Raw genomic sequence first — 11,943 nt, 5'->3', positions numbered from 1 at the left:
TGGATGAATAAAGTCTCGGGATGCCGGCCTTGGCTGAGAACTGCCGAGGAGATTTCATTAGGTAAATGAATTATATCATAACCATCATACCACATGAGGAGACTTATGCTCCGACTATACCACCCCCGCATCGGCGAGAACTTCCCTCTCAACCAACGGCCCACGGTAATACCGTCTCCCCCGGAAAACATACCACACCAGACTGAAGAGAAGAACCGACACGGTGACCAGCATGCCGTAGTTCATGGTCGCGGGGCTGACGGGCGTGGCGACCGGCCAGGCGGACCAGAAGATCACAAACACCATGTACGCGCACGCATAGGCGTTGTTGAGCGTGCCCCAGATGCCCGGCAGGTGCCAGGGGCCCCAGTACAGCTGGCCGGGGGCGTACGCGATGAGATTGGAGCCTTCATTTGGTCCTGCTGTCTCTTCCTCTGTCTCTTGAGCAGTGTTTTCCAAGCCTACTGTTGTCTGTTCTTCCTTCTTAGGGGTGACTGTGTCTGGAACGTCGACTGCTTCGACAACAGCATTGTGCGGGAGGATGTTCCCCCGCACGCGATGGTACAGGAGTAACGCCGCGGGAACGAGATACGAGCCGTAGAAGCCCGCGACAGTCAAAGAGATGACGTCGTTGAACACCGTCGGGGAGCCGATGTAGATCAACGACAGCAGACAGGCAAAGGTGGCGACGACGCCGACGGCGATGATGGGGATGTGGTGGCGCGGATGCACGCGACGGATATACTGCGCAAAGGGGACGCCACTGTCGCGGGCAAACGCCCAGGTCATGCGCGACGCCGACGTGGTGATCCCGTTGGCACACGCCCAGGTGAGCAGCAGCACCACGGCGCCGAGAACAACGGCGCCCGCGCGCGAGGCGGGAAGCGAGTCGGCAAACACCTGCAGGAATGGGAACCCCGTCGAGGAGTCGAGCACGGCGGAGACATCAGCGCTGAGGCAGAACGCCACGGCGAGCACCATGACGAACCCGACGACGCCGTTGAGCAGCATACTCGCCGTGATGACGCGCGGAATGGTCTCCGCCGGGTGCGAGACCTCCTCGGCGAGATGGACGCTGGCGTCGGCGCCGACAAAGGTCGCCACGTTGCCCATGAAGCCGACACAATAACTTATCCCGAGGGACGACCAGCCGCCGCCGTTCCTGCTCGCGGTAAACACCCAGCTCGCGTCGCGGTGCGAGGGCGTACACACCCACAGCGTGGCCAGCACGGCGACAAACCCGGCCAGGTGAAACACCACCGTCGCGATCTCCAGCCGGGGCAGCCACGTCGGAATCACCGTGTTGATAAACACCGACACCATAATCACCATCCAGGTCAGCAGCGTCGCCTGCCAGTCCGTCGGCACGTACGAGTCGTAGCTCAGCACCAGCAGGCCCTGCAGCATGGTGCCCGCAAACAACGACTCGGTCGCCACCGTCGCAATCCACGCCAGAGAAGTCAACCAGCCGATCAGGTAGCTCACAAACACGCGTGCCCTCGCCGGCGACAAGATATACGCCCAGTAGTACTGTCCGGCGGCAATGGGCGCCAGCGACGCCAGCTCGCTGATCACCGTGTACACGGACAGGGTTGACGCCCACGCCAGCACGAAGCCGTACACCATTCCGCTGGGGCCGCCGTTGTAGAGGGCTTCGCTGAACAGCGCCAGCACCGTCTCCCATGTTATCAGCTCGCACACGGCGAATCCAAACAGCGACCAGAAGCCGAAGCGGCGCGTCAGCGCTTGTTTCTTGCCCAGCCGGGCCAGTTCTTGGTCATCCTGCATGAAGGTCTGTCAAAAGAATGATTATGATTTTCAAAATTGCAGAATGGTCAATGTATAACCATGTATACTGTTTGCTCACTATTTCCAGGGCGCTGTTATGAAGAATAGTGGATGAGGTGGAGATGAGAAGATAAACATTCCTGAGTCTGGGGATCGTATACTATTTATGTCCGGAGTAGATTGTGCGGTCGGTTAGATATCTTCTTATCCTCGGGAATGATACATAACAGAGTAGTATTAGAGTAATCATTCAATTGGTATTCGCTGGTCGTATGACTGTAAGCTAAGGATAGTAGTTGAAGTTGTAGTTGTAGTATACTGTACTGTAGAATTGACTTATTTACTGTATATTCATAATGACATCCTGACTCCAGAGATCATTCTTTTTGGTAAAGGCAACTCGAACACATCACCAATATACACACTATTGTCCTGTGTTCATCGTTGTTGTCTAAGAGCAATAGAATCCGGTCGTTATCTTGCAACGAGGCCCTCATCGATATGGCAGACGCCTGCCTCCATTGGACGTCATCGCAGTATCCGCGCAGTATCCTCCAGCCGTCGTAGCGATAGGGTAGCATTTCCTATCCGGGTCTCAGTACGGACCGGTGGATATTGGTGTCTGCGAGTCTGGCAGACAGAGCTGCATCGGAGATGCCCAGCTCGAGAGCATTCCCAACATCATTATCAACACATTCGGCTCGGTTTGCACAAAACTCCTGGAAAGGGGTATTTGGTCACGACAATCTCTGCAACCAAAACAGGTTCAAAGCGTCGAAAAACGAGTTTCTTCTTCCCTCGTTCCAGGTGAGGGTTCCAAACGGAAATGTGTACTTCCCGACACGTTCCCGCGCTTTTCACGACTATCAAATCCCTCGGCGTATCACTGGTAGGAGTAGAGGTTGACAATATGGCACAAACCGCACCGTCGAGTGTCATCTCTAGTTCACCGGGCTCCTTCTCCCCCGCCGTAGCGCGGGCTAAGCCAGGTATCGTCTGGGTGACATCGCTAGATTTTGGTGCTGCTTCAACTTCCAGAGACTATGCCATAACCTGTTTTGTTAGGAAAAATAATAAAAACCAACCTAAACCAAACTGGAAAAAAAGAAAGGGGCAGTGCAAGAACGAACCGTCTCGAGTTGTGCTGCCAGCCCTGCCATATGACTGGGCGTTCACTAATAGAGCAGGGATGAATAAATTCGACATTGCCATTGGCCATGGCGCCGGCAATACGAGCTGTAGAGATCCAACTCCCATCCTTTCGGAGAGAGCGAGTGGTGTGCAACAGTCCGTAAGATAAGAAACAGTTTCAAGTTGTTTCCCCTGGGAAAAGAGGGGAAGTCCCCTCCTTCCGTCCTGGGCAAGCTCCGTCACATGATCTTTCGCTATCGAAACGAGGCTAAATAATAATACGTCACCACAAATAGGACTGGTTACGCTCTGCGGCAGGACTCGATGGCCTATTTAGGTATTCCTCAGCAGAAACTGCTACAAGATGAACTACTACTTAATCCTCATTCAGGATACAATGACCCGCAAACCTTCTATCCTATACTATCGCCACCATGGCTCTCCGCACTCTCCCTGCCAGCTGGTACCGCAGCTCTCCTCTGTACCAACTGGAGCAGCGCTCGGTTTTTGCAAAGGTATTTATCAATCGCTGCAGAGGTTCTGTATGTCTGTCTAAGGAAATATATAAATCAATAGGCGTGGTATCTGCTTGGTCCCCTGGTGAAATTCTCCGATGAGCCTGTGGTCTACGAGATCGCGCAATACGAGATCGAAGCCCGCAAGAAGGATGGACTCGTCACGGTGGTGGACCCAAAAACCAAGAAGCCGGTGAAGCACCATATTACCAAGACGGGGCTGTTGTTTTCCACCGTCACCGATGAGGCTCCCTCCTTCGACGAGTATTTCCCTGGTCTGGAGGATCTGTTGGCCTCGGTGCAGTTCAAGCTGCCGTACCGTCATGGGATATCATACGACGGGAAGTTCAACTGGAAGGCCATGTAAGACGAAGAATGAACGATACTAAGATTCCGTTCTGTTCCCGCTAAGTATTAGGGTCGATGGTTATCAGGAATGTCTGCACTGCGCATACACCCACCCTTCCTTCTCGGTACTGTACCCATCCACCTCCTACCAGGTAACGAATTACAAAAACTACTGCAAACACGTTACCGACCCTTCCAAGCCAGACGACGGGCTATTTCTCTTCTTCTTTCCCATCTGCACGCTGAACCTGTACGGCGGGGGGATGAGTTGTTTCCGCGTGTGTCCGGTTAGCCCGGGGGTGACGCGGATGGAATTCGACTATTATCATCGTGAGGACGGGGAGGCCTTTAACAAATACTTCAAATTCGTCAGACAAGTGGCGTTGGAAGATTATGAGCTGTGTGAGAGCGCGCAGGAGAACCTGCAGCGCGGGGTATACTCGGAGGGGATTCTGCACCCGGAGAGAGAGAATGGTGTAATCTGTACGCTCTCTTTTTTCTTTTCTTTTCTTTTTCCTCTTTCTACATATGATTTGTCGCACGCTAACCAACGCACAGATTACCAGGAAAGAGTGTTTGAGATGGTGATGGAAGGATTCAAAAACTTGCGCAATTGATTATGGATGGTTTTGCCTAATCGAGTATTGTTGTCCATACTGATAAGGGTATACCTATAGCACATCTTATAATCCGATGCATATAACCGACTGGTAGATAGAAACTATGATCAACGTGTGATTCTGTCAAGACTTTTCAATTTTGCAAGATGTATGAGTTGGTGTTCTGCCTTCTTATACCCGTTTTCTTCTGTCTTTACTGGAAGTTGTGTTCGAAACCTCCCAAACCTCCCACTCGAACCTCTCGCAAAGTAAACCCCGACTACCAACTCGAACGACGAGCAATATTCAGCAAGGTGGATATATTCAATGAAAGTCTTTTCTTTCTTTCTTTCTTTTTTTATTGATCTCCGATCCCAGGAATGGCTGTACATCTGTCACGTCTCGCACTTCCAAACCACAGGCGACTATTACACCCTCTCCATCGCCGACCTGTCCTTCTTTATTATTCGAGACAAGCAGGGGGCAATCCAGGCGTTCCATAACGTCTGTCGACATAGAGCATACCGCATTACCAGCAAGGAAAACGGATGTGCGCCCGTGCTTCGGTGTCGGTATCACGGCTGGAGCTACAATACAGCCGGCCAACTGATCAAAGCGCCGCATTTCGAGAATGTTGCGTCTTTCGACAGGCGGGAAAACGGGCTGTTCCCGATCCACACAAAGGTTCTTTCCAATGGGATGGTTTTCATCAACTTGAGTGCGAGTACTCAACCGCCGATGGAATGGGAGGACAGTCCGGTTGTCAACCTTGCGGCTGATTCTCTTTGGATGGGTGGCTGTTCTATCGAGACCAGACTTGACTGGAAGGGTAAGAATACTTCACTATCTACTTACTCTCTTTACATGGCTAACTCAGAAGGAATCCCTGATCTCTGCGTTCGACCGTCGTGGTGGTCTACTGCGAAGAAGGTCCATTTCTTTTTCCCGTCTTCATCCGTGTATGCTCTTGATACGTCGATGTGGTATACCGTTTCTGCCTGGCCCCAAGAGAATGGCGAGACAAGGGTACGGTGCGATGTGTACGCCAAAGAGAAAGGCAAGCAAAAAACAGCGGAAAGGGTTTTGACGCTGTTGAAAGAGAGAATCAACGCGACGACGCAAGAAACACAAATCTCCGACTCGATCGTCGAACTCGAACACGAGGTCAAGATCCGGCTCAAGATGCACCGCCAGCTGGAAGAAACACTCGGCCGACAGGTCCACCCGACGAAGCAGGAACAGAGAGGCCATGAACGGTTCGCGCAGGCGGAGAAGTGTAAGTCTTATTGAATGGGATTTAACCCGATAAACTAACTTATCTGCAGTGTGTGCGGATCTCGAGTGTCTAGCGAGCAAAGCTGCTCCGGGCGGTGTTCTGGCATGGTAACAATTAGAGACATTATGTGTCATTCTTATCCATAGAGTCAATGGCGTTAGCTATATCAATCAATACCTTATAAACTATTAATGAAGAATTGTACCCTGGGAAATAGATAAGTATGACATCAGAGCCACTAATAGTCATCCCTGGTTTATTTATTTATAGTTCAAATTGATTGGCAGGCAATAAATCAAGATAATCAAAGCTGTCAATAGTAAACAAAACCATAATCAATATCAAGCTTGTATCTTCTAAAGTGGCTATTTTGACACTGACTGTTGTAAAAACTCTTGCTGCCTCAGGCCTTCAACTACTCCCCTCTTCCCCTCACCGTTTCTCCTCTCCCTTCTTCTCTCTCTCTCTCCCTCCCACACACATTTGAATCGGCGTCATATTTCATTATGTACGAATGTGCTAGCTGCGATGCGAGCTTCTATTATCAGGAATACTGCGATGACTACATGAACGACTATGGCCACTGGTCCGAGTGCCAGACCTGCAATAAACTGTTCCGCAGCCACCGGGCGAGCCAGCAACACATGAACGACCTCAACCACTGGGCCCCCCGCTACGACTGTGAGACATGCTCTCGAGATTTCCCCACGCAGAATGCAGCCAACCAGCACATGAACGCGTTGAATCACTGGAGGCCCACAGTGCCGTGTGAGACGTGCTCGACCATGTGGCACACCCAGGCGCAGGCAGATCAGCACATGAGGCACGCAGGCCATTACAAAAACTACTGCAGCGCGTGCGACAGACGGTTTGACAATGCCAATAATCTGAAAATGGTATTCTTTCAATTATGGAAACAGCTCTCTCTCTTCTTTCAACTTACTTATTTTCTATCGAGTAGCACCTCAATTCAAAGGTCCACCGTGGCACCAGTATCAACTGTCCCTTCTGCAAGGCCGGCTACACCACTGCGAGTGGTCTCAGCCATCACCTTGAGAGAGGGGCGTGTCCCAGGGCGCAGCATATCAACCGCGAAACCCTGCTGCAGATGATTCGTCAGCTCGACACGAACGGCGCCATCACCATCCGCCAGATCGAGTGGCATGGGGAGGTGGAATATTCGGCCAGCGATATGGCATACAACGGCAACGCGTGGGAATGCTATCTGTGTCACCGCGAGTTCAACGCTCGTAGCTCGCTCAACCAGCACCTCACCTCACCCACGCACAAGCAAAACGTGTACCATTGTCCGAACCGTCGGGGGGCCTGCGGGAAGGAGTTCTCCACTCTCGCGGCCCTGTGCAACCATCTTGAGAGTGGCTCGTGTGCGTATATGCGCTTCGACAATGTGCAGAATTGCATGGCAGATGTCCTTCACAATCGCAGACGGATTGCCTTTTGATCAAATAGGGGTAAGAATGATCCTCGAGCTGAAGGACTCTGAAGGATTTGTCTCCTTTATTGATAAGTGATAAGACATGAATGTGGATGATGGTGGATCCGGACTCATTCAGGTACGAGATGCGATTCGCGAGTCACTATTACTCATAATTAGACATTATGATTGGTTGTGTCGTCTGGGCGTTAATGCATATAACCAGGGCCTAGGTAGCTATAAATACGTTGTACCTCGTGCGAATGATTCGAACAGACAATTCAATTGAACCAATTCAACCATCAATGCTGACTGCTTCTACTTCTGCTACCGCTACTTCCACTGCTACTCCTGCTACTCCTGCTACTAATACTGTCATGGAATACCCTGTCCCCTCTGGGGTGAAGGTCATCCCCTCCGATCTTCTTGATCTCCGCCCCGATGCCGAGATCGACGTTGAGCTGCAGAACCCACCTCCGGTGACAGGGGTTAAGAACATCTGGTTCTTCTGGCACTCAGGCTACACACACATGCACCCATACAGCCAACGCAACGTGCGGGCCTGGCACCGCCGGTTCAGCAAGCATGGGTGGACGGTGCGCGTGATTGACCGACAGCCCGATTCAAAGAGCAACATCTCGCAGTTTCTCGATCCCGCCGATCCGAGCCTGTTCCCGCGCGCGTTCGCAGAGGGAACCATCACCGGCACGTACGGTCTACAACACACCTCGGATCTGGTGCGGTGGCCGCTGCTGCTGCGCTACGGCGGCGTCTACGCCGACGTGGGGATGATGCAGATTGGCGATCTCGACCGGCTATGGAGCCAGACGGTGGCGGATCGGTCATCTCCCTACGAGATCCTCACGTACAACACGGGGGGGGTAGAGGAGCGGTCGCTGACGAATTATTTCCTGTGCGCGATGCCCGAAAATGCTTTATTCGCGCGGTCGCATCAACTTCTTCTCGCTCTATGGGCGGCTGACGGCGGCAAGACCAGCACCGAAGGGATGCACGCTTCTCCGTTGTTAAGAGAGCTGCCCCTGATGGGCGGGGCGTTCACCATCACCGAAGACGACGGAACGGTCATCGATGCAGAAGAGACAAGCCGTCTGCTCACAGACTACATCATCCAGGGCCAGGCGATGACGCTGGTGATGGGCTTGGTCGACGCCGCGGAGGGATGGGACGGTCCGACCTACGTAGCGGAACATGTCTACGCGATCGAGTTCATGGAGGGATCGCAACTGATCAACCAGCTCACGGACTGGGACGGGCAAAAGGCGTTCGATCTCATGTCGTTACGCATGCCGGAAGAGCAAGGAGAAGAATCCAACGAGCAACGACAGGCCCGCGCTATCGTCGAAGGCTGCCTATCCCGCAGCTTCGGGTTCAAGCTTGCCCATGGCCTGATTCTACGAGTTCACAAGGCGACGCTCGGTTCGCTATGGCGCGATCAGCCTGGCTCTGACATCGTGCCGGGGACGTACGCGGCCTGGCTACGGTATGGAATCGTGCATTGGGCTCCAGAGTATATTGCCCCGAGGTTGCCTTTTACTGTACTTCCGCCTATGAAGGTCGGGAATTTATTAGAATAGTGGATAATTCAGACAACTGCGTGAACTGCTACTCCTTGACTACTATGCCTCCTCCACATGAGCCGCCTGCAGAATCATCTTGGTCTCCTTGACCTGGTCGACGTCGTTCTCCGGTCTAGGCTCCCAGTGACTGCCCGGGACGAGGAGCGGGGAATTCTCAAACAGATCGTTCATGACCTCGAGGGTGATGCCCTTTGTCTCCGGCAGGAAGAGGTAGAAGAACAGGGCGTTTCCGAAATCACACACAATGAAAAGAATATAGTAGCGCCAGCCGATCCGGTCGAGGGCGATAGGTGTGACCTCCGCAATCATCGTGTTGAAGGCAAAGCTGACCATTGTCGACAGGGAGATGCCCTTTGCACGAGTGGCCGTGTTGAAGATCTCGGCGGGGATAATCCACGACATGGTGCCCGAAGCGCAGAAGCAAAAGTTGAACAGCCAGGTACTCGACACGATGAACGCCCAGTGCGCCGAATCGTTGGCCGAGCTGGTCGGATACTTGGCCATCAAGGCTGCGCCGATCAGAAACGCGACGCCGCACATGATATTCCCGCCGATCTGGAGGGGACGACGTCCCACGCGGTCGATGAGGAAGAAGAAGATGAACTGCGCCAGCTCGCCGATGATGGAGTTGATCCCCTGGTACAGCAGGGTGCGCGACGTGGAGATGCCGATCTGCGCGAAGATGGCGGGCGAGAAGTATTGGATGGCGGAAACGCCGGTCCTAAAGGAAGGTTAACATGCCAGATGCTTCACAAGACCCGTGTTTCAGCGAAGAATTACATCTGAGCAGAAGCTTGACAGGCACAGGCAATCACGATTCGTCGTGTGTTGGAGCGGTTGGCGAATAGCTCCTTGTACGACTTGGCGCCGTAGGTGTGCTCCTCCTCGATCTGCCGCTTGATGATCTCGTACTCGGCCAGCACGTACGCATCGTTGACGACGCCGTTGGCATGTAGCGTCGCAAGGTTGCGCAGGCCTTCCTCGTGGCGGTCGTGATCGATCAGCCAGCGAGGCGATTCGGGGAAGAAGAAGATGCAGGATGCGAGACCGATGGCAGGGACGAGTTGCAGCGCAAGCCTACCAATATCAACAACAATCAATTTACTTCCATTCCAGGCAATGTCTTACGGCAATCTCCATTGAATGCTGTCTCCCGTGTTGGCCCAGTGGTATTCACAACCATACCCGATCCACGAGGCCGCCAAGGAGCCAATCCCCAGCATGGTCTGCTGCAACGAGCCCAGGATACCACGGATACTGGCATGGGCGATCTCAGCCTGGAACATGGGCACGGTCTCGACGAGAATACCGATGCCAAACCCTGCCAGCAGTCGCGCAAAGTAGAGCATGCCGATATCCACGGCTCCTGTCTGTAGTGCTCCACCGACGATGAACAACACCGACCCAAGCGCCAGCGTCTTCCGGCGCCCAAGCGGATCGGTATAGCCCGCCCCGAAGGCGCCGAAGAAGGCTCCCGCCGTGAACAGGGCGACCACCGTGCCCGACACGGCGCTGTGCTTGTCGACGAACTTGTCGACGAACGAGTCCGAGGCCACCACTGACGCGATCACGCCCAGGTCGTACCCGTACAGGAACGAGCCGAACGCGGCGAACAGCGCGACCAGGAACTGGTAGAGCTTGGGGTTCATCTTGTCTTCACCACTATACAAAACCCTGCAAAGCCTTTGCTTGGGTTTGTTATATTCCGGGGTATGTATGCCCCATTATAACTGGGATATGACTGGGGGAACCCCGCATTTCCTTTCGAATGCGGGTATTTTCCAGCGGGGATTGTGGAGAGGAACAAAGCCATGCTGGTTAACTATTGCTCTTTGAGTATCTTCCCTGCGGGGAACCATTGGACTGATTCCAGCCACGCTCTGGGGGAGCCTTCTCATTGATGGAATTAGGATGAGTCCACCTTGCGACTGGAGATAACGAGAGATCAGTCGCTTATCGTATGACTGGCTGGTATCTCGCCATCTACGCCTCCATCCCGGGCCTCGGCGGCTTGACGCTGTTGTTGTTTAGCCTAAGTCGGTGATATCTTGGTTAATTTATAATGCAATGGCTGTACTGGCTCGGTAGAATGTAAAAGGTCAGGGATGAATGAGGTCTTGGCCTCTTATTCTAAAGATCCGATATTAGCAATCGGCGGTGTGTCTCTTCAAGAATATTGCATATGGTACGGCCAATTGGTATTACTGATAAAACAGTTTATTTCTCAGCGGTCCTTGCCGTCTTTCGTCCTGTATCCATGGCGGTTGCGAGGCCGCTGCGACCCGGGCAATCACGCGTGAAGCGAGATCCGGTAGTTCGCCTAGCAGTCTATAGAGCGCGGTACATGAGAGCTTGTGAAGGGCATATGCGGCATATTGCGCCAGCCAGGCGAGCAACGGATCTGTATGGGGGAGGTTCGTAAACGCCACTCGTAGAGTCTTGATGACGGCGAGCCTGTTGTTGAGAGTCTTTGGCATGTCCATCTGCTTCAGACAGTCTCTCAGTTTTTTCAAGGCGATCTGCTTCAGATCTGCCACCAGGTACTTGTCTCCGAAGATGTAAAGCGCCAGATGGACCAACAGTGGGCAGTTGCCGTCGTCAATGTCGTCGATGATCGCCGTCTCGTCCGTCGAGGATTCCAACCCATCCTCCTCTGGCTGTGCCTGCTTGGGTTCCGCCGTTCCAACGCTCTCTGCGTAATCGCCCCTGTACGCCCACTCGATAAAGCGTATCAGAGTGCCATCGGAGGCGTCCTTGCAAGTGTACACTCGCTGCTGACCCTCGACGAATCCTCCCTTCAAGGCTGCACCGATCGACTGGCATTTCGACCGGAGAAGGTCTTCGTGGATGTTGTACCGACAAGAGGAGTCTTCGGTCCGCAAGGCGATGGTCTCTGAGCTTAGGAATCTGTTCCAAGTCATTCAGTCTGTCTGCTGCTCGTCAAGGGAACTTACTCGGAGTACGACATGTTGAACTTTGAAAGAAACGTCGTCGAAATAAGAGGATTTTGTATCAGAATCCAAACGAGGGGAATTAATTTCTTCTTGTCCTTTTCTGAAAACGACAAGGCTGAAGCGAAGATGCAATGTGATTTACCCCGCTTCGATGAGACGACAAACACTGCGACGAGGCTGAAGACGTGGTACTTTTAATGTCCTCTCAGGCTGATTTTTTACTAGAAATCCCGTTGAGCATCCGCATCCTTCTGGACATATCCAATGTAGATGGTAGACTTCTTGTTCAAGGTCATCAG

The 11,943-nt window shown here is 52.9% G+C and overlaps 7 protein-coding genes across 7 annotated transcripts; 4 read left to right on the top strand and 3 right to left on the bottom strand.

Moving 5' to 3' along the window:
* Positions 1–2: 2 nt before the first annotated feature.
* On the bottom strand, positions 3–1,966 carry ASPZODRAFT_136388 (hypothetical protein). The gene is made up of 2 exons (XM_022724054.1): positions 1,875–1,966; positions 3–1,790 (listed from the first exon to the last, which is right to left on the bottom strand). The coding sequence occupies exon 2, from the start codon at positions 1,786–1,788 to the stop codon at positions 115–117; it is 1,674 nt and encodes a 557-aa protein (XP_022577705.1). The 5' UTR covers positions 1,789–1,790; positions 1,875–1,966; the 3' UTR covers positions 3–114.
* A 1,268-nt stretch (positions 1,967–3,234) lies between these two features.
* ASPZODRAFT_136386 (hypothetical protein) lies at positions 3,235–4,530 on the top strand. Its single transcript, XM_022724053.1, has 5 exons — positions 3,235–3,256; positions 3,311–3,434; positions 3,496–3,797; positions 3,853–4,265; positions 4,341–4,530. The coding sequence occupies exons 2-5, from the start codon at positions 3,354–3,356 to the stop codon at positions 4,397–4,399; spliced, it is 855 nt and encodes a 284-aa protein (XP_022577704.1). The 5' UTR covers positions 3,235–3,256; positions 3,311–3,353; the 3' UTR covers positions 4,400–4,530.
* Positions 4,531–4,608: 78 nt separating this feature from the next.
* On the top strand, positions 4,609–5,867 carry ASPZODRAFT_28510 (hypothetical protein). Its single transcript, XM_022728138.1, has 3 exons — positions 4,609–5,210; positions 5,262–5,657; positions 5,707–5,867. The coding sequence occupies exons 1-3, from the start codon at positions 4,709–4,711 to the stop codon at positions 5,766–5,768; spliced, it is 960 nt and encodes a 319-aa protein (XP_022577703.1). The 5' UTR covers positions 4,609–4,708; the 3' UTR covers positions 5,769–5,867.
* Positions 5,868–6,223: 356 nt separating this feature from the next.
* ASPZODRAFT_74616 (hypothetical protein) lies at positions 6,224–7,119 on the top strand (the record flags this gene model as incomplete). Its single annotated transcript, XM_022729982.1, has 2 exons — positions 6,224–6,553; positions 6,619–7,119. 2 exons carry the CDS (start codon positions 6,224–6,226, stop codon positions 7,117–7,119), a joined length of 831 nt encoding a protein of 276 aa, XP_022577702.1.
* Positions 7,120–7,469: 350 nt separating this feature from the next.
* ASPZODRAFT_74589 (hypothetical protein) lies at positions 7,470–8,687 on the top strand (the record flags this gene model as incomplete). The annotated part of the gene is made up of 1 exon (XM_022729979.1): positions 7,470–8,687. The coding sequence occupies one exon, from the start codon at positions 7,470–7,472 to the stop codon at positions 8,685–8,687; it is 1,218 nt and encodes a 405-aa protein (XP_022577701.1).
* Positions 8,688–8,729: 42 nt separating this feature from the next.
* ASPZODRAFT_146210 (hypothetical protein) lies at positions 8,730–10,339 on the bottom strand (the record flags this gene model as incomplete). The annotated part of the gene is made up of 3 exons (XM_022725156.1): positions 8,730–9,411; positions 9,471–9,767; positions 9,819–10,339. The coding sequence occupies 3 exons, from the start codon at positions 10,337–10,339 to the stop codon at positions 8,730–8,732; spliced, it is 1,500 nt and encodes a 499-aa protein (XP_022577700.1).
* Positions 10,340–10,945: 606 nt separating this feature from the next.
* ASPZODRAFT_48236 (hypothetical protein) lies at positions 10,946–11,596 on the bottom strand (the record flags this gene model as incomplete). The annotated part of the gene is made up of 1 exon (XM_022728401.1): positions 10,946–11,596. A coding segment is annotated over one exon (651 nt), but the record flags the coding sequence as incomplete, so codon positions are not given.
* Between the last annotated feature and the right edge of the window lie 347 nt (positions 11,597–11,943).

Source organism: Penicilliopsis zonata (genome assembly GCF_001890105.1).
Source record: "Penicilliopsis zonata CBS 506.65 unplaced genomic scaffold ASPZOscaffold_20, whole genome shotgun sequence".
Taxonomy (NCBI): Eukaryota; Fungi; Ascomycota; class Eurotiomycetes; order Eurotiales; family Aspergillaceae; genus Penicilliopsis; species Penicilliopsis zonata.
Note: the sequence above shows the minus strand (reverse complement) of the source record. Positions and strands in the feature narration are given on the sequence as shown.